The sequence below is a fragment of the Natator depressus genome, chromosome 16 (assembly GCF_965152275.1).
Source record: "Natator depressus isolate rNatDep1 chromosome 16, rNatDep2.hap1, whole genome shotgun sequence".
Classification (NCBI taxonomy): domain Eukaryota; kingdom Metazoa; phylum Chordata; order Testudines; family Cheloniidae; genus Natator; species Natator depressus.
The window spans coordinates 14,267,471-14,287,368 of record NC_134249.1 but is presented as its reverse complement, the minus strand read 5'-3'; the positions used below and the strand labels follow the sequence as shown (position 1 = coordinate 14,287,368).

General features: G+C 46.2%; 2 protein-coding genes across 10 annotated transcripts in view; one reads left to right on the top strand and one right to left on the bottom strand.

The window, feature by feature from the left end:
- The window catches only part of MIGA2 (mitoguardin 2), a 29,217-nt gene extending 14,123 nt beyond the window's left edge, over positions 1 to 15,094 (bottom strand). For 2 of the 3 annotated variants that reach the window (XM_074973804.1, XM_074973805.1), the window contains exons 1-6: positions 15,028 to 15,094; positions 12,338 to 12,581; positions 9,988 to 10,198; positions 8,458 to 8,570; positions 764 to 881; positions 197 to 330 (exon numbers count right to left, since the gene is read on the bottom strand). In XM_074973804.1, coding sequence (XP_074829905.1) covers positions 197 to 330; positions 764 to 881; positions 8,458 to 8,570; positions 9,988 to 10,198; positions 12,338 to 12,433 — 672 coding nt within the window. In that variant the 5' untranslated portion in view covers positions 12,434 to 12,581; positions 15,028 to 15,094. The remainder of the gene's footprint in view (positions 1 to 196; positions 331 to 763; positions 882 to 8,457; positions 8,571 to 9,987; positions 10,199 to 12,337; positions 12,582 to 15,027) is intronic. The other variant, XM_074973806.1, reaches the window with a different exon arrangement.
- Positions 15,095 to 15,543: 449 nt separating this feature from the next.
- Positions 15,544 to 19,898, top strand: part of SH3GLB2 (SH3 domain containing GRB2 like, endophilin B2) — a 39,089-nt gene continuing 34,734 nt past the window's right edge. For 4 of the 7 annotated variants that reach the window (XM_074973475.1, XM_074973474.1, XM_074973472.1 and 1 more), the window contains exon 1: positions 15,545 to 15,724. In XM_074973475.1, the coding sequence (XP_074829576.1) occupies positions 15,662 to 15,724 (63 nt within the window). In that variant the 5' untranslated portion in view covers positions 15,545 to 15,661. Of the gene's footprint in view, positions 15,725 to 19,898 lie in introns of all 7 variants that reach the window. The other 3 variants (XM_074973478.1, XM_074973477.1, XM_074973473.1) reach the window with 2 other exon arrangements.

Sequence of the window (19,898 nt, the reverse complement as noted above, 5' to 3'; positions counted from 1 at the left end):
CAAAGCTATATCATGAAATTACAAGTGGTTAAAGATGGGTCCTAGCCATACCAGATACTCCCTTGCCTAGTTCACTCTCCTCCAAACTTGCTTTTCAATGTTTAGTCTCCTACTGATGACCTCCCCTTCTCCCGTCCAATCTGGCCCTTCACAACGTTCACTCGCTGGATACTGTAGAGGAGAGGTTGGTACATACCTCAGGCAACTCCTCAGACATAGCTTCTTCATGTTTTTTGTTGTCCCAAGAGACTGGCGTGCTAGTATTGTTTCTCTGCCTTACAGTCAATGCCTGCTCCCACTTCTGCAGCGCCTCTTCAAATAGCTCCATCCCTGGGCAATGCAACAAAACATAAGCAGTGAAATCAGAGCCACTTATACAGCAAAAGGACGTAGAAACCACTAAGATGCCTTGCTCATTTGTGAGGCAGAGTATTCAAGAGAAGAGGGAAGTCTCGTCCCAAACCCATTTGCAGTCTGAACCAATAGAATACAGGGCAGTATCAGATATTTCTTTCCCTTCTGGAGGTTGTCTCATTTGGGTTAGGATTCAATGAAATCATCACCATTCCTCATCCAAGGAGAGGAAACTGATTTCTCCAGGTGAACAACAGTTTGTTGGTGGAACAATTTTGATGTTAAGCACAGGAGGAGACAGTGTTCATATCTATTGGTGGAGCAAGGACCGAATGAACATGGAGACAGTACTCCAAATCCCTTTATGTTGTGAGAGTAGTCTTTCAGGGTAAGGTTAATTTTTGTTTACCTTGAATATAGAGGTTTTCAGCACTAGAGTCACCAGCTGCTCCAGGATCTTCCATTGCTCTCGTCTCCCAGGGCCCTGTAGATGCTGGTGTTGGGCTGGAAGAGTTCACAGCCACTATCTATCCCGTGAAGAGAGAAGAAAACAGCAGCTCCTTTTAGAACTTCCTTCAAGTATGCCGTAGACATAAGGTGTAGACATCATCCTAGCTACTGCTGCTCAGGAAGGTGGATTACCTACAGCAATGGAAAACACCTTCTATCTCTGTAGGAAACATCTATACTATGGCAGCATAGCTATGGGGCCGTAGCTGTCCTGCTGTCATGCCCATAGTGTAGACATGGCCTCAGTCTCTCCTGCAATTTTCAGGGTTGTTTTCAGTATTCTCTTGCTTTTCCAAGGTGAAAATACTGAAGATATAGATGGCAGGGATATCGGTGCTATGCAATCCAAATCCATCCTAGTTCTGCGTGTCCATAAAGTTTAGTGCAAGACATTGGTGCTCAACAGCTACTTCACAGGGAGCTGCAGAGGGCCCCAATGCTTCACCAGGTCCTAACGCTACAGACAAAATCCATTCACTAGGCAAAGAGTAGGAGTACTTGTGGCACTTCATCGGATGAAGTGAGCTGTAGCTCACGAAAGCTTATGCTCAAATAAATTGGTTAGTCTCTAAGGTGCCACAAGTACTCCTTTTCTTTTTGCGAATACAGACTAACACGGCTGCTACTCTGAAACTAGGCAAAGAGTATCACCCTCCTCCAGCCAGGAGCCTGATAACCTCTTTAAACATAAGAAAGCAGTGTTTTTACAATACCCTCTACCTGACCCCACTACAAAGCAATGACCAAGCCATGCTCACTTTGGGGTATGTCTACACTTTGAGCTGGGGGTGGGTGATTCCTCAGCTTAAGGAGATACATCTGCACTAGCTGTGATCAAGCTAGAGCGCTAACAATAGAGTATTGCAACCCCCATCTTTTCATGTTCTCTGTGTGTGTGTGTGTGTATATATATATATATATATATATATATATATATATTCCCACTCCATGCATCTGGATGAAGTGGGTTTTAGCCCACAAAAGCTTATGCCCAAATAAATTTGTTAGTCTCTAAGGTGCCACAACTACTCCTTGTTCTTTTAACAATAGCGTGTAGCTGCAGAAGGAGGGGCTAGCCACCCCAAGTAGGTGCCCATCAGAGACCATAGGCACATATGATTGGCTCCATCTCTGGAGGCTCCAAGATCTACAGTCTGGGTCATTGGACCTGGTTACTATGGGCTAGGAATTGTTCTACTGAACTGGTTTAAAGCATGGCAATAGTTTGGCTTGTCAGTGTGACGGGCCAAACTATGGAACAACAAGGCTTAAAGAACACGCTTTACTGCGAGTACTGACCTAGGCTAGAAGATTTAACACATTTTGTTCACCGATGCTGTCTGACCAATGGTTGTTCCAAGCTAATTTCTACAACAGCACTTAAGCATAGCTTAAATTTGGCTGTACAGGTATACGTCTTTGAGCTGGGAATCACGCTCTGAGCTCAAAGTATAGGCATATCCTTGGCATGCTTGCCTGGAATGCTGGGGAGGGCGATGAAAAAGGGGGAGGACAGAAACACCAAGACAGTTGCTCCAAGAAGGGGAAGGGAGGAGGGACTGCACGGAAATAAATGGTGGTCCCAAGCCGCACTTAAAGAGGAAGGCAATAGACGGGGAAGCAACTGTAAACAAAAGAGGGAGCAGGTTATCAGTGAAAAATACTAGAGAGAGAACTTGTGCCTAAGATTAATTCCATTCTGTTCTTTCCAATCACATGTTCCTGTGTGGGCAGTGGTGGATTACTGAATGGGCTCATGCCCGGGGGCCCCCTGCAAGCTGGAACTCTGTTCCCCCGCCTCCTCTCCTTCCCCCCAGGGCCCTGCCACCCTGCTCCTCCTCTTCCCCCTTGAGACCCCGCCCCCTGCCAGGCCCGACACAGGAGCTGTGATAGGGTGAGCACTTGGCATATTCCCCCTGTGTGGAGCTGCCCCCCAAGCCCCTCTCCTTCCCCCCCCCCCGCTCCTCTCCTTCCCACATGGAGCTGGGCCACCCCATCCCAGCCCCTCTCCCTCCCGCGTGGAGCTGGATCCCCAAGACCTCTCCTTCCCCACATTTTACACATGGGTATAGTGAAACACACAGAGATTAAGTGAATTGCCTACAGTCGAGCACAAAGTGAATCAAGTGTAACTGCTAGTTAGAGAACTCAAGAGCCCTAACTGCCAGTTTCCAACACTTACCAATAGATATTATTTCAATAAAAAACCTTATGTCTCAGCTATTACAATATTTGGCACTTAGGCAGAGTTCTCTGGCATAATGCTGTATTATGTGTATAGACAGCTGCAACTGTCCGATCACTCACCTGAAACTACAGGCTCCAAAGCTACTGACACAAGTATCAGCTAGGTTATTAATTCAACTGACAAGATGACAACTTTAAGATAGCCACATTTTTAGTGCACTGAATCATTTATTTTCATTCATATTTGTTTCTATGCTGCCTAGTTTATATTGTTTTATAGTGTTTGATTCTTTGACATGTAAAGAGACAAGGTTCCCACCCTGAGCAGCTTACAACCTAGTATTTTTCCAATCAATATGTAGCTTATAGTTAGTGTTTTTAAACTTCAAGCTGCTTTATAAAAGCTAACTAATTAATCCTCACTCCTTGCTGGGAGATAAGTAAGTAAAAATCATTTTATGATGTGGAAACTCAGATAATGCAGTTATGCAACAAGCAAATGATCGCCTAGCAAGGAAGAGAACTCATTTTTTTGGCTCAACAGCTTGTGTTCAGTCGCTCTGACTACAACAGCTTCTCAAACCACTTAAAACGGAAAGTTTACATCTTGTATCTAAGTTAAACAGGAATAACTGAAGTATTTAAATCATTACATGTTTTTCTTTATTAAACCAGTTGCAATAAGATAGGCAGTTCTAACTCATTTAAAAAAATAAAGGCAGTAAAATAAAGTTCAGCAACTGTACACGGTTCCTTTGTTGTCTTCAGTAAATACCTGGTTTTCCCCCATAGCCTTTTTTTAAAAAAGACTTTTTCAGCCAGTCCCATACATTATATATAAGCTGTCTAGGCTTTTCTCTGCTCCCCTCTCACCCTCACTCAGACTCATTCCTTCCCTATTTGAATGGGCCTTTTAGAGAGCCAAAATTCCCCCTCTCTTTTAAATATACATACACACTGCTCCTTTGCTCCCTATATTTGTAATCTTCCCTTCTAGGGGCCCCCTGCGCCACTCCCCCCCCCAATGCGGAGCTGCCCCCACTCCGTCCCTTTTTGGCAAAACTGGGCATTTGTCCCCTTTGCTCTTGCCAACTGATGATGGACAAATGCCCAGTTTTGCCAAAAAAGTCAGGACGCCCTGGGCAGGGCTTAAAAAGAGCACTATCCTGGCCAAAACAGGATGTATTGGTCACCCTCGACTATAGTAAAGAGCCCCCCCGGGGAGCTGTGAGGAGAGAGCAGCCCCTGGCCCGTGTCCCTGCCCCCCAGGGCATGCCCCCCAGGACAGGTGGAGGGTCCAGGGCTCCTCACAGCAGCCCAGACTCCCTGTGCAGCTCTTATCATGGCCTGACTTTTGGCCAGGCCAGGAGGCAGGGCCATGGGGGGAAGGGGAGGAGCAGGGACGGGGCCCCAGGATGGAGGTGTGGGGGCACCCCCAATGTTCTTTGTGCCCAGGGCCTGAATAAATCTTAAACTGCCTCTGTAGTTGGGGGTTGAGCAGAAGCAAGAGATGCACGTTCTAGGTCTTAGTTCAGTGTGCCTGGCTAGTGCCATACATAAAAGCATGTTTAGATCTGATATTGCAAGCCATCAGGGCTGGGTTCAAAGGCTGTAGGATACTGACATTGCATGTGATTGTACAGCAGTTGTTTCTAGCCACAGCAAGTCATAAAATATGAGATTTAAAAATCACTTAATTCTGATTACCACTTTGCTTCCCCACATGCAATTCAGATGCGATTTTAGTTGCTCATCTCACATGAACCATTATGTTACAATTTATGTTTTGCATTACTGGAAAGTAGGGATTCCAGGTGGTTATGTTGCACTGCTGCTCTAGGGGACGCTATGTGAGGAGGAGGATATGATCTTGGGGATACAGTATGATGTTTTAGAGAAGCTAATTCTGCTGTCCTGTCTTCAGAGCTCAAGGATGGAGTTTCAAGAGCCAAATGAGTTGGAACTCACCTCAGCAGTTTAATGATAAGGTCTCCTTAATCCCAGGGTCAAGAAAACCAGAAAGAATGATCAGTATTGCCCAGAGCCTGGCTAACACTACAGTTCCATGGAAATAAATTTAATCCTGAACTTCTGGAGGTTGCAAGGAAAAAGACACAGGTTCAACTCTCCCAGGAACTCACCAAGTATAGAACGGCTTTAGCAAGAGCCTTGGAAGACTTTTTTGTCAAAGGGAAATGGGGAGTGGAGGAGTCGTCAAGCTTACCAGAAGTTAGGGTATGTTTTTGTCTAAAGTGAATTCTCTTCTCTCTCTGAACCTACACATCTCTTAAATCCGCTTCTTACTGTGCTTTCTAACTCATCCCGCTGGTAAATCCTGATTTACAGAACAGCAGAGTAGCACTGGAGAAGTAACTAGTATAAAGCGTAAGGGGGAAATCTCAGCAGCCCTGCACTCCCCCTGCCAAAAACAGGCTGGAGAGCAGAACGGCTCACTTGTCTGGAGAGTATTTGACTGTACATGAAAAAATATATAGATTCAGAAGTCGCTCTAACTATAAATTGTACGTTTTAAAGAAGTCACACTGCATTTGAATCGCTTTTCTATTGTAGATGGAGTCCACTTACCCTGCTTTGCACAAAGCTGAGGCCCAAGGTTTTGAGTCCAAGTATGCTAGAGAATATATCTGCTCTGCAGGCTGTCTCCGAATAGGTACTGCACTCACCATGTTTCAGAAGCAGGAATGGAATCTATCTGGTGTCTCCCCTTCCAGTCTACCTACTATGAAATGACTGGTGGTGAATGTGAGAGGGCAGAGCCTGCCCCTGCACTTTAGCAGCCTTACAGGAACCTACCACCAAACAATAGCACCAATGATTAGTTTCCCCACCCCTGTTCACCTTAACAAGGTGGGAACTTCTGAAGGTAAGAATAGAAACTGCTTCACCCACCATCCCCTCCCCATCTTCAGGACCTTTGGCTAAAGCAATGGTATCAAACCCTTGGTCCACAGACAGGATCTAGCCACCTTGCATATGCAGATTCTGAAGAATCTCCACTTCCATTTAAAAAGTGGTTTCTAACCCTCAGGACTGTAAAGAAATAACAAAGACTTTCAAAATGTGTCCCTAGTATTTAAGTGCAAGCCTGAATCCACAGGCAGCCTGAAACAGCCACTCCAAGAGGTGTGAACTCCCTCCACGCCACTCATTAATCTTGTTTACTGTAATCTTGACAGTACTTTAAAGGCCAGAGTTAGCTTTATCATTGCAGATCCTTTTGTCAGATGCAATGGGGAAGGAGGTGGAAGGGAAGCCCAGAGTGTGGGAACTGGGAGTTACTGCAGAGAAGGAAATGCAAAGGGAATAAAAGGAAAGAAAGATACAAGAGTGCGGAAGGAAAGAGAGAGAGACACACAGGAGATGGAAAAGAAATAAAGGGCAGAAACAGCAGTTATCTTAAAAATGGACATCTTCCCCCTGAGCAATGCTAAATGTGACAATAGGGTACTGAACTAATACATAATGATCACAAGTAAAAATGTAGTTACTACATAAATTCAGATTCTACCTTTGATCTCTATGCAACCTCCCCTTGACGTCAGTGGGAGATGAGCTGTGAATAGAGCCAAGTATCTGATCCTAAATGTATATCTGTACCTATGAACCAGATTTAAAAATGGAATTCAGGTCTCCCCCAAGTCAGTTTGATATCCCTAGGTTAGAGGCAAATATATACCATGTAGAAACCCCTATTCGTGTCTCTCACAAACATCAGAAGTGGATCTTGAAGTGGCTCTGTATTCACCCATTACAGAAGTGTTTCACCCTAAGTTTCCCCAATAAAATAGGTCAAGGTTCCAAAACTAGCTTTCAGTGGAAGATCATTTTTCTGCTATTCTCCCCCACCACATCAAATTACCTAGCCCAATTGTTTGGGAACAGTGCAGTCTGGCAACATGGGAGGGGGGTTTGTTCCCACCCATCCTTTCTCTGAAACCAAGAATACCAGGGAATGAGAGAAGAAACACATCCATGGGAAAGAGGGGGGCTACCCGCCACCCCCACTCTGTCAGTTTGCTGCTTAGCCATTGGCTTGGTAAAAGGTGATGGAGCCAGCTCACTGGTTGTTGTGTGCCCGCCCCTCTTCCCCCCCCCCCCCCCGGGCCTTGCCTATTTGAGCTAAGCCCTGGCTGTGCAAAAGCCTTTTTTACTCACTCTCCAGTTAGCTGTGATCCGTGCAACATAACAATAAAATCTGGCAGGGGGTTATTCCCACCCACGCTTTCTCTGAGACAAAGAAAAATGACATGTACATCTATTTGGTAACTTCTGCTGTTGGCTGGGAATGGGCAAAAAGATGGAAAAGTCTTGAGCTATATAACCAGTTCTTCTCCTGTGGATGAAGGGAGAGGCTGACAGGAGAATTGAAGGAGTTAGTGTGGAGCTAGAAAATTAGATTTTACAAACTAAGGTTTTACAAACTCACTGCCTAAATCTTCCTATGCTTCAGTTGGATTGGTAGTAGATCTAACGAGTAACTTCCACTTGAATGCCTTGTCTACCCTGGCAGCTTTCAGGAAGTCTCCCACTGTTTCACAGCCCCACTCATGGGAGCACTAATGTAGACAGGACACAGCATCATTTAGACCTGTTCTGAGTAGAGTTAGATAACACGGCGATAGAAATGCTGGCATCCAGACCGCACTCGCAATGGAGCTATGCTGCTGGGAGATCTGACAATGGCCAGTGTAGACCTAATATATGGTATAAGCAATGTCTACATTATTAGCTGTCTTTTTTGAGCCTGTTTGCACTGGGGAGATGTTTAAAATCGCTTGAAGACATTGTATAGACCCAGTTTTATGAGGCTTAAGGTAGTTTGACCTGAATCATTTTTTTTCTGGTCCAGGCTACTTTAAATGGACTAAAATAGGATCTGTGCTACAGCACAAAGCAGTTTTAATGTTGGTTAGAAAGTTTCCTAGCAGAAGGGTCCTAAACATCTACACTTTGTACATAAGCTGCACTGGTGCAGGCTGCAGTGCTTATGTTGAACCAACATCTACTCTCTCTGCTATAAAGCTCTCCCTTTCTTACCTTGGTCATGGGGGACATCCCAAAATGGCCAGGTACAGTATCACAATTGGTTTTTAGCTCTGGCTGATCTCCAATCAGTAGCCACTAAAATCCTATTGGAATTGACATTTGGAGGGGTGAGGAATAAAGTGCACTGGTAATCAGAATGATGGAATTTTAAGGGCCAATACCTCAACCTGCAGGGCTACAAAACCTCTGACATAAAACAAATTGTTTTCAGGACAAGTAAATTCCACCCACTCTACTGGTCCTGGATGACTAATAACGATCTTGTTAAGTGTAGGCAGGTAGGTGTGACTCCTTCCTCTGCTGGCTAGAGCAGACAGCAATGGTGTTAGGGTCTCTTACCGAGGCTAGGCTGTGGGAGGAGCTGGAATGTTTGCTTGGCTCAATAGAGGAAATCCCGCTGAGTGTGTCATTGCTCTTGCTGCTAGGACTTTGTACTCTCCTGCTGGAGTATCCTGTAATTGGAAGGGTGGTAAAAACAAGCCTTTAGGTCTTCCCACTCTGTTTACAGCAATCAGAAAAGGGAACCTATGCAATCAGATGTGGTGTAGCTCACTCTAGTCTGTCCTGTGCTGCCCCAGGTTAGTACCACTGGAAGCAGGGTCTCCAGAAGGCTGCTGCGAGGGCAGTGCCATCTCCAGAAGAATCAGTTCTCAGTGAGGTGAGAAAGGTAGCAGTCACAGAAAAATCTGGTTCAAAGCAAAATGGCTTCATTGCAGTCCTGGATGATGAGGGGAACTGTGATTAGTTAGTGACAGAGCACAGATCTGCTGAGTTAAGGAATGTGCAGAAGGAGGAGGAAGCGTATTTCTAATAGCTACAGCTGGGAGTCAGCTTTGTCACCTTGGGCAAGTCACTTAACCCCTGACTCAGTTTCCCCATCAAATATGGAACTATGAATACTTATTCACCTCTTTGGATGAAAGGACGTACGCAAGTGGAAAGTGTTACTGGAGAAATAATATGCATCAATGCCTCACTTCTCTCCTGCCATGTACAGTGCTAAAATAAGCGTCGTTAGTGCAAACACAGCAGCAAACTTGCCAGTATACAGCCAGCAAACTTGCTTGACTTCATAATTAATGTTTTTAAAGAGCTTCATAATTTTACAGTGCTGTACAGACAATAATTAATCCTCACAACACCCCCTGCAGTAGCTGGTAATTGTTAGTCCCATTTTATAGATGGGGAACTAAGAGAGGAGTGAAGTGACTTGCCCAAGTCACACAGCGAGTTAGTGGGAAAGCTGGGTTTAAAACACAACCTCCTGACTCCAGTCCTGTCCTCATTCCTCCAGACTACACTGACTGCTTCCAAGGACTGCTGAAGGTGATTTCAGGGCAGGGCTGCCAATGCCCATGCTTTGGGCAGATGACATTAGCAATCTGTCAGAAACCCACTGCCACAGCTAATAGGCATCAAATGGAGCAAATCATGGTCACCAAGATCAATACACCGATGTGGGTTGTGGATCACTGCATGCATATAGCCACACACATCGAGTGAAAGTATTGCACAGTGGGGTCAATAGTCTCCTTTTGTATTAAAGTTGATGGCAATAGCAAACCCCACTGTAAAGCCCTGCAGCCACTTTTCAATCACTTGTGCTCTAGGGTAATGATTTTGCCCATTCTGCTATCTATTCTGCATTGTGGCTCCTATTAGGCTACTGTCTGATTAATTTTGCCTCCCAGTCTCATTCTTCCTCTGTATAGTGTTTTGAACCACTTTAGCAACCTGATCTACCCATCTGCTTGGAACTACCTGGGCTTCTGTCCTATAGTTTTTTCCTCCCAGCCAATAATGCTTACACAAAGGTTCCTTTAACATTGCATTGCATCTTCCCCCAGCAACTGCTTTTGCAATACCAACCTTTTTTCACTGAAGGGACCTTCTTGGTTGGTAAAGAGAGGGCAGGGACTCCTCCAGGCTTAATGCCACACTTTTCTGGGGTTATCTGTCTCTTTCGACGTCGACGCCGCTTCAGCTGGTGTGCGGCAAGAGCTATGGCAACTGTCCCAAGAGCCGTAGCAAACAACACCTTCCTCAGGCCTGGGGAGAGCCTCAGCTGAGAGAAGACAGACTTTAAACACAAGAGATATAAGAAAGCAACAATGTAACACCACCTGCACCACCCATTTGTACAACAGTTTTAATCCAGGACAGCTAGGACCAAAAGGTGCTTTACAGGCACCGATTTACCCACCAGTGAAATGTAGACATCCATGGGATAGAACGCAGCAACTGTTCAATAGTGCCCAGCAACGCTAAACTGTTCAGGACAAGATGTGAAGGAGAGAATATCTTATTGGATAGACTGCAGATAGAATTAGAGTCCTGTAGGATTTACATGCAGTGCTCTCTGTATAATCATTTCAGATGAGATCTTGAAACCTCCGGGGCTGCCTTCTCTATGTGGATATTAAAGATCCCATGGCATTTTTCACAAGAGAAGGAGTTTGCCTCAGCAATCCTGCTCAGAAGATTCTAGGTCCAGACTAACAACCAGAAGTGAAATCCTAGCCCCACTGAAGTCTATAGCAAAAACTCCCAATGACTTCACTGGGGACTGGATTTCACCCACGCACATATCAGTTATACTACAAATGCTACAAATTATTTTACGTCCAGCTAAAGAGGGATGGGGAGTGGAGGGGACGATATACATGTCCCACTACAGTGTTCTGAATGAGTTCCATCATTTTCCAGGCAGAGGTACCCGAGACACCATTCTGAGGACTAAGAGGTGGTAGATGGCATGTCCAGGAAGGCCTAGACAGCTGGGAGGTGGGTGAGGTCTGGGCCATTCAGGGCCTGATTTAAAGCTCAATGTAGTCAAGTTAAGTCTTCACAATAAAATCTTAAATAAATGCAAAATAGCAGTACATTTATTATTAGGAAAGCACTTACTGTAATACTGATATGTGAGACAGTTACTGTTATTAATCTCAACTCTGGATTTCCTAATTTTGGGGCAGTTAGTCTTATCCTTACTGTTGCATTAGTATATTTTTCCATTTATGACAACAAAAACTATATCTGAGTGTCTCTAAAGATGACCCAAAGGTTCTGCTTGGTACAGAGAAAAATGGGGTGAATAGCATGTGACATTAGCAATTTTGGAGTTATGACAGTGTCACACCTCCATAATTATAACCCCCACTTTTTCAGATGTTTATAAAACTAGCTGTTACACTTGGGACTAAAATTTCAATTTCTACTTGGCCAAAGGTGAACTTTTAAAAAAAAAATAGTCAGTACAATTGCGATCAGCCCAATGAGCTATCAAAATTTGGTGTTTCCACAAAAACTCTGGCTCTTGGAACACAGAGCAATATACACCGAATGTCCTCTACAGAGCAAAAAGAAAAGGAGGACTTGTGGCACCTTAGAGACTAACAAATTTATTTGATGCATCCAATGAAGTGAGCTGTAGCCCACGAAAGCTTATGGTCAAATAAATGTGTTAATCTCTAAGGTGCCACAAGTACTCCTTTTCTTTTTGCGAATACAGACTAACACGGCTGCTACTCTGAAACCTCTACAGAGCAGTTTCTGTACAGTGCCCATTCCTTTCCCCAGCATATAACTATACTTGCCTGCAAACCCTCAACTTTCCTGCTACCCTTCCCTACTTCACAGCTAAATTCCCCTCTCTGTTTAATACTTATATGGCCCCCCATCACTGCAGTAGCTGAGTACCTCACAATCTTTAAGGTACTTATCCTCACAACACCCTTGTGAGATAGGGAAGTTCTATTATCCCCATTTTACAGATGACAAACTGAGACACAGAGAGGCTAAATGACTTGTCCAGGGTTATGCAGGTAGAGCAGGGAATTGAACCCAGGTCTCCCAAGGCCTAGATTATCTCACCTTAGCCACTGGACCAGCCTTCCTCTCAACACATGCCCTCCCCACTGCCAAACCCACCTTCAAAACTTCCCCAACAAGTGTCCCTCCTTCCCTCTCATCTGCAGGATGCTCCCCAAACCTCCCCAGATGACACCTGACCTCTTGAAAAAGCCTCTATTCCCAATTCCTTCTGCAGTCCCTCAAATAAGTGCAATCACCCCATAGCAAATGTTAAATCCTCCCTTTCTCTTGCCCCAGCACCACCCTGTTATTTCTCTTCACCCTCCAAAAGAACTGCTGCAGACAGCCCTGTAAAAGAAAACCCCAAATAACTCTGCAGAAAATCCAGCTGTTTTTTTTTTTTTACCTGCCCAAATGTCGTGTAAAGAAACACAGGGATTTCTGCCACCGTCATTGCCAAGGCTTGGATGATGGACATTCCCTCTGTTCTCTGAAAGGCCATGTCTGAATGAGGCTCAGAGTACCCACAGGAGTCAGTGTGGGGGAAGGACACTTATGGGAACTGCTCAGAGAGTTCACAAAGAAATCCAACTTTGTTTCAAAATGTGCCTCGGGATTTCAGAATCAGTCTCCAACTGGGAATTTTCTCTCTGCAAGGAAGAGGAAAAAATATGGTAAATAGTAGCAAGAACAGTACAATCTCCTGTGATAAAAAATTTCCGTACAATGCATCTGAAAGCACATTACAATCCATTTAAAATAGCAAGACAACTATAATGGGATAAACCACAGAAAAGAGATATTCAGCTTATTCTTATAAACAGTGATGTCTGCCTCTCAAACAAAACAAGGATGAGAATTCCCAATCCAAGTAGCTCTGGAGCTTGCGACCCCAAAGATTTTTAGACTAGATCAATGGCCCAATCTACGAGGGATGAGGAAGTATGTTAGCTGAATGGCTTTTATAGTAGATCAGGGTCAATTGGTTTAAATACAATTTTGCTGGCCAATGTGGACAGCAGCCAAGTCACATTACAACCAGATTGAAACAAAATTGCTTTAGCTCAGGCACAGAACTAAGCTACAACAGGTTTGTTTATTTTTAATAGAATATAATTATAACACTTTTTGGCCACAGCCAGAGTGCCCAACCACCCGTCAGTTCAACCACAGCCACATTTAAGCTATGCTTAAGTACAGTTGTGGACAAGCACTGTTCAGCCAGCATGTATCACCAAAACGTGTTAAATATTATAGCCTTGGTCTGTACCTTGACTAAAGCATGTTCTTTAAATCTGGTTATTCCATTGTTTGGCCCCGTCTCACTAACAAGCCAAACTTGTCATGTTTTAAACCAGTTCAGTAAAACAATTCCTAGCCCACAGTAACCAAGTCCAATGACCTAGACATAAGATCTTTGAGCCTCCAGGATGCAGCCAATCAGATTTGGAAGCTGAGTTATGCATAAGCATAGCTTTTAAATGGAGATGAAAGTGAGAAGTAGGAAGGGTCTAGAATACACAGGTCCAAACGGATAGAAATGTTTTCCATGGCAACAGAACAATTTTGTATTAAATACAAAATTTAGTCTATATATACATCGAGAAAACAACTTAAGAATTTGAATACATGCAGGACTTGAGTACATGCATCTGCTAATCCATAGAGTGATGGGTTACAGCAATCCAGCCTGCAAGTTATCAAAGCGTGGATTGCCTTCTCTGCATTGCCTCAGACAGCACAAGCCAAAGCGCAGTGGTGTTACTCGGACTGTAAAAGGATAATCTGTTTGGAACAGCACAACGTGACCTTCAAATGGCAGAATTAGATAGAAAAGAACACAAAAAATACTGATAGCAGCAATGAAAAATAATAACTGGATCACAACTGTAACAACTGCCTAAAGGGCAACAGCATGTAATGAGACCAAAGGCCAAAAACTGTCTTACTATTTTCAAACTTAAAAAAAGTATCTGATACCCAACTCTGGAGGCTGGTAACACAGACAACAGCAACACATATTGCTTCAATTATATCAGCAGAGAAAGCATAAGCAACAATGTATAGGACAAGTTAACAAAGAATGCAGTATACCCTCATGGGCTATAAGCTTAAGGCAATTAATATACCTTTTGAGAAAATTAAGGATTTTAAAGGGTCAGGTCTTTTGGAATTACTTTGTTTTATGGTTTGATTTATTACTATTGTAATAATTTAAGGTGATTTAATTTCTCGTGTCCATTATTGCGGGATGCTGAGTTCAATTACTTATAAAGCATACATTTAAAACTGATGCAAACTATTTTCAGGGACACAGTAAATCAGATACCGTACCCCAGAAACCCTTTCTGATATTGCCTGAGGTGCCCTAATACAAAGCTGAGCATGGGTCACCAACCTCCTTGGGTACTCTCTTATAAGCCATTAGGTAGATACTTCCCCAGCACAAACTCCCATAAACTCTATAAGTGGGGGGCATCTCCCGCAGTGCTCTGTTATGAACCCCACTGTGGGAACCTAACCCTGCTGCTGCCCCCTCCTAACTTTCAGCGTTGCACAGACGCTGCTCCAAAGCTGCTCCTTTCTGGCTGCCTCCTTCTAGCCCCAGAATCAATTCCACGGTGCAGCACGTCCACCTCCCTGCCCTATGAAGGCACCCAACTCCCCTAGCGTCTAACCTGGCCTCCCCACCACGGCTGCAGCGGCACAAACCCCACCGAGGCCGGCGAGACCTCCGTGGCGGCTCCATGCCAAACCCCAGCGCGGCACAGCCCCGTCCCCAGGGCGCACCCGAGCCCCCCCGGCCAGCCCCCGATCCCCAGCGCAGCGAGCACGGCACGAAGCCCCGGCCCCGCGCTGGGCAGCCCCCGGGCAGCTGTCCCGGGGGGCCGAGAGGTGCTGGGGGGCTGCGCGAACCCAGCCCGGGGCTGCTCGCCCCGCTGGTCCCTATTGCCCCTGGCCCCATCGAGTCCTCCCTACAGCAGAGAGACAATAACCCTCCCCTCCGCGCGAATGGAAGAGTCCGCATCCCCCGGCACCCCGGGCGCTACCACCCCCAACAGGGGGAGCCCGCAGCCCTGGCTGAGCCGTTCTCACCCAGGCACATCCCATGGCTTCGGAAGGGCAGCGTCTCCTTCCCCTGCGCGCCGCAACCTAGCCTGACAGCCACCAGGCGGAGGAACGCGTAGGAGGCCGCCCGCTGCCAGCCAATCAGAACAGCGTGCTGCTCCGGGGCGGACCAATCAGCTGGCTGCCCTGGCCAGGCAGAGGCGACAGCGGAGCGTGCGGTTGAGCAGCAAAGAGCAGTCTTCCCTGTGGGACGGCATACATGTCAGTGTTGATTGACTGTGATTGGCAGGCTGAGAAGGAAAGGGGAGGAGCTTCTCTTAAAAGGGCAGCGTCAGCTAGCAGCATCCTCGGGGACCTGAGGTTCCTTATTTACCCCAGATCTCAGGGCCCAAACAGCCGCCCAATAGGACTCCGGTGCTGCGTCCACGGGCCTCGGCCTGGGCTTGCACGAAGCTGCCATGGCACACAGGACCACAGCGAGGCCGCCCCTCGGGGGTGGCGTGCCGGGTACTTTCCCCTTTAAGAGGCAGCCGCGAGGATGCCAGAGGGCGTCGATGGGCCCTATAAAGGGCGGGTGCGCCGAGGGCTGAGTCGGCTTCGTTCTAGTTTCCCCTACCGGCTGAGGCGTTAGAGCTGAGCGCCCGCGGCGGGGCGCGGGGAGATGGACTTCAACATGAAGAAGCTGGCCTCGGACGCGGGGGTCTTCTTCAGCCGGGCCGTGCAGGTGCGCGGAGGGGCAGCGGGGGTCCCTCTGGCTGCGCATCCCCGCGGGGCGGGGGGGACTCCTAGAAGAGGCTGTTTCGGGGCTTTCAGCTCCCCCCGCGCCCCCGAAAACACTCTGGCGGCGTCTGGGGTTTCCCGCCCCCCTTCGCGGTCCGCCACCGCCGGCTCTGCAGTCGGGCGGCGGGTCCCCTCCTCGCTGGAAAGCGGCGTCTTCACTCCTGGGGGGTCTGGCTGGCCCGTGAGGGGCTGAAGGCGGAGAGAGCCCCCGCTGCTTTGTGTCGCCTCGGGCCTCCCCGCCTCTAGGAGCGGGTGGAGAGGGGTCCCCCCCTCCCCTGCTTGGCAGCCTGGTGTGGTGTAGTTCCCTGCAACTAGCTGCCTTGCCTCGGGCTACAGCAGGCAGACCTCTGGCTCGAACCCGTGGCGTGTGGGGGGCTGGATCCCAAAGAGAGCGAGTGTGAGGCTGAACCTTTGGGGGGGCCCTCTGGGGCACGGCTGCAGCGCACTCGGGAGGGGGGTGTGTGTGTGTCAAGTAGGTTCTCTCCTTACCCTTATGCCCCAGGGCATCCTGCTCCTGAAGGAGACATGAGCCCATTACGCTACTCTGTCCTGCCCCTGAAGCCTAGCCTGGGAGTATGTGGAAAGATGACTGGACTTCTCACTCCCCATGCTTGGCATGTAGAATGACCCGGCTCTTAGCAAGACCATAACTAGAAATGCTGGGGAAGTAGGGGACATAAAAACCAAGAGCCTCCTGTATAAGCATCCTGACTATGAACATTGTTCTCTATTCCTATGGCTTCTCCATCTTAGTAGGCATCCTGAATTATGGTTAGGGTTTTTGTAGGGGAGACTCTTCCTGTTAGCCTCCACCACAGACTAGCATATATAACGTTCACTCTAAGACATTTTGGGGGTGTATCAAAGGGAAGTGACTCTTCCCTTGTGTCAGTGGGAGTATTGGCATGACTGAGAACACTTGTGGGGGAAGCTACCTATGTGGTAGGCACTAGCATTCCAGTCTACACCTTTCTAGGTCAAGTGTGAACTAGACAAATCTTCTTCTACCCCTGAAGAAGGTGCCTCTCTGGTTTCCCTTGAATGCCAGAAAAAGAGGTCTAGGATTGTAATGAGAAATAGGGAGGGTAACCCTTCGTTTAGCATTTCCAGTGACTGTTCTATTGTAAAGCAGCTTTGACTCCCTGCATGTGAGTGGTGGTAGGACTGTGATGCCTGCTTCAAGCAGGCAAGAAGAATTTCCCCAGCCCCAGAGTAAGAGCTGCTTGAACAAAACTCCTAAAGGCTGGCACCCTCCTTTGTATGGTGGTGGGCCTCAGCTCATTGGAGAGGAAACTAATTAATGCTAGAGCATATGGGTGAGATTTGAGTTCTTATTCTTTTTTTCTACCACCAAATTGCCTGCTTGGTACTTCCTGCTAAGTTAGTCCGCTCATCACTTTGTTGCTGTTTTTCAAACTATTATCCCACCTCTGCTCTGTGTTCCATTCTGGAAATGGGGTACTCAGAACTCGGCATCATTGCAGGTGCAGTTGCACCAAAGCCCTATATTGCTTGTAAATCTTGAGATTCTTGCATGGAGGGCCCTATAGAAAGGCAAAGTAAGTGACAAATCGTGCAGTGAAGAGACTGTAAAGTGCAGGTTATGATCAGAGAGAAACTGTTAACACCAGCTTTATCAGTGATTTGATTGTGTTCTGTATCTGAATTGTAACTCCACTGTCTGAATAAGGTGTGTGTGTATACACACACAAAGAATACCAAGCTTTGGGCAACGTCTTGAATGGTGGTGAACAAACTGGGAGCGTTGAGAAGGAAGGGCTTAAGTAAACTACATCCGCTTTGGTAGCAGGGGGCAGCAGGCTGCTGCCTTGTTTGACAAGTGTAGTAAGCCAGAGTCCTATTGTCCATGCAGGTTTCAGAGTAGCAGCTGTGTTAGTCTGTATTTGCAAAATGAAAAGGAGGACTTGTGGCACCTTAGACGAGCATTTATTTAATGCTCAAATTTGTTAGTCTCTTTGAGCATTAAATAAATTTTAGTCTCTAAGGTGCCACAAGTCCTCCTTTTCTTATTGTCCATGCAGTACCTGGAAATGTGCAAGGCACTTCATAAAGACTTTTTATCCCAGAGACATCACATTTTAAACAGAGATGGCTTGAAAAGGGGTGGCAGAGCAAGAGGGAGGAGGATGACTGACAGTAGCTTGAGTTGCTTTGGAGGTGCTGTAGTGCAATATTAGATCATAACTCTTAAGGAGAAGCTTTAGCTCTGCAATGATGGTCTTAACTGTACCCATACATGTGGTAAAATGGCTGGGTTTTGCCCCACGTTCTTGGAGAGCAGTTCTAAAGCAAAGCAAGGCTGTCTGAAGGAGAGATGTGATCCCTGCTCTTGGAGTCACACTAGATCGGTCATGATGTTAGATCATCTCTTGTAAAAGAGGTCAAATAGCAAACACCTGCAAGGAACTTGGAACAATGTCTGACTTCCCTTCCTACAGCTGTAGAAGGGCTGTGGCATGCAGTAATCCTGCTTGATCTGAGTGAGCACTGAATGCTGGGGTAACTGACTGAAACATGGCCCAGCTTTGGCAAACTAGGTTTACTATTTGCCTCCTGGCATGTTTTCAGAGTGGTCCTTAGTTGAACAAAATCTAGTTCTATAAGGGTAGCCAGTTGCACAACCCCAGTCAGTGTAGTAGGTGGTAAGACTCCATTCTTCTTGACTAGCTTCAGCTCAATTTGAAGCTTGTTCCTTCCCATGTGCCAGCTATAGCCTTCAAGAAGGGGTCTGTGGAAGTTTCTGTTCAGTTTTTAAACTGGCTTAACAGGAACTGAAACATAATTAAGACAGTTCTGAGGTAGGACCTGGGCGCGCTCTATCGCTTAACTTGGAGGGGGTTGGGTAGGTATGTTATACTTGCCTGTTTCAACAAGCGAATGCATGCAGTGGTGTAGTTATGTTAGACCCAGGATATAAGACAAGGTTGGTGAAGTAATATCTTTTGTTGGTGAGAGATGAAGAGCTCTTTGTAAGCTCAATCTCACAGGTCAACAGAAGAATGCAGGCTCCTCAAGAAGCTAGTTGATTGTAAACATGTCTATTATGGCAATGAGTCAGATGCAGTGAAGACAAATAGTTCAGGTACAGAATAAGGAGCAGATGGAAAGCTTAACGATCCTGTTCTCATGCAAATATCTTGGTAACAAAAGGAAGGAGAAATGTTGTAAAGATATGGCATGTTTAGATTTGGAAGGCCTTCTAAAGATCATTTATCAAAGACTTGTACAGGGTGTAGGAAGGAGCCAGCCTAGGAATCAGCAGCTCTTCACATCAGTGATTTTTAGTGCGCAAAGAGGAGTTTATAAATCGTTTCTTTTGGCTACTATGCCCACTTAATATCTTGCATATGAATATTCACATTACAGGCATAATTAAAAGAAACAAAGCAGCATAGGGCAATTGGTACCAGGGGAGTGACTCTGAGTTTTTGGTAGGTAGGAGAGGATAGGGTGAGTTGAATAGTGCTCATGAAATACCCTCCCCCTAAAATGTACCAGTGAGATTAGTCCCATTTGAGTTGTGTCCAAGTAGAGCCTTGGTATTTGGATGAAAAAGCTAGTCACAGCATAGACTCCTGCATCATGGTGCCAGACAGGCAGATATATACACCCACAAAGGGGTAAATGGTTGTGAGCAGAGGTAGCATGTGAGTTTTTTATTTGTTTTTTCCCCCTGGGTATCTTTGCTGTTTTGTTACGGTTGAGGGAGTAGAAGGGAGAGCAGGTCTGTAGCTGCCTTTCTTCAGCACAGCAAACTTTCTGGGGAAGGGACTCTGAGTTGGCTAGACTAGAACTCAGTTTTGTAAAGCACCTGGTGTTGCTTCCTGCTGCTCAAGGCATTTAACAATGTTTCTGGAAATGCAGTGGCTGGGAGGCAAATGGACTAGCCATTATGTTCTCAGTTATCACTCATGTTACAGGCTGTCTGAGAGTGAATGTCTAGCCAGACAGTGGAGCTTTAACTCCTGTTCCCATAGAATCTCCATCCCCAACTAGAATGTGGGAAAGGAACATTCCCCCTTAAGGGTGGATACCCCTTGGTTGTGTCCATAATGTAAAAACCATTCTTATCCGATCCTGCGTCAAATACAACCACA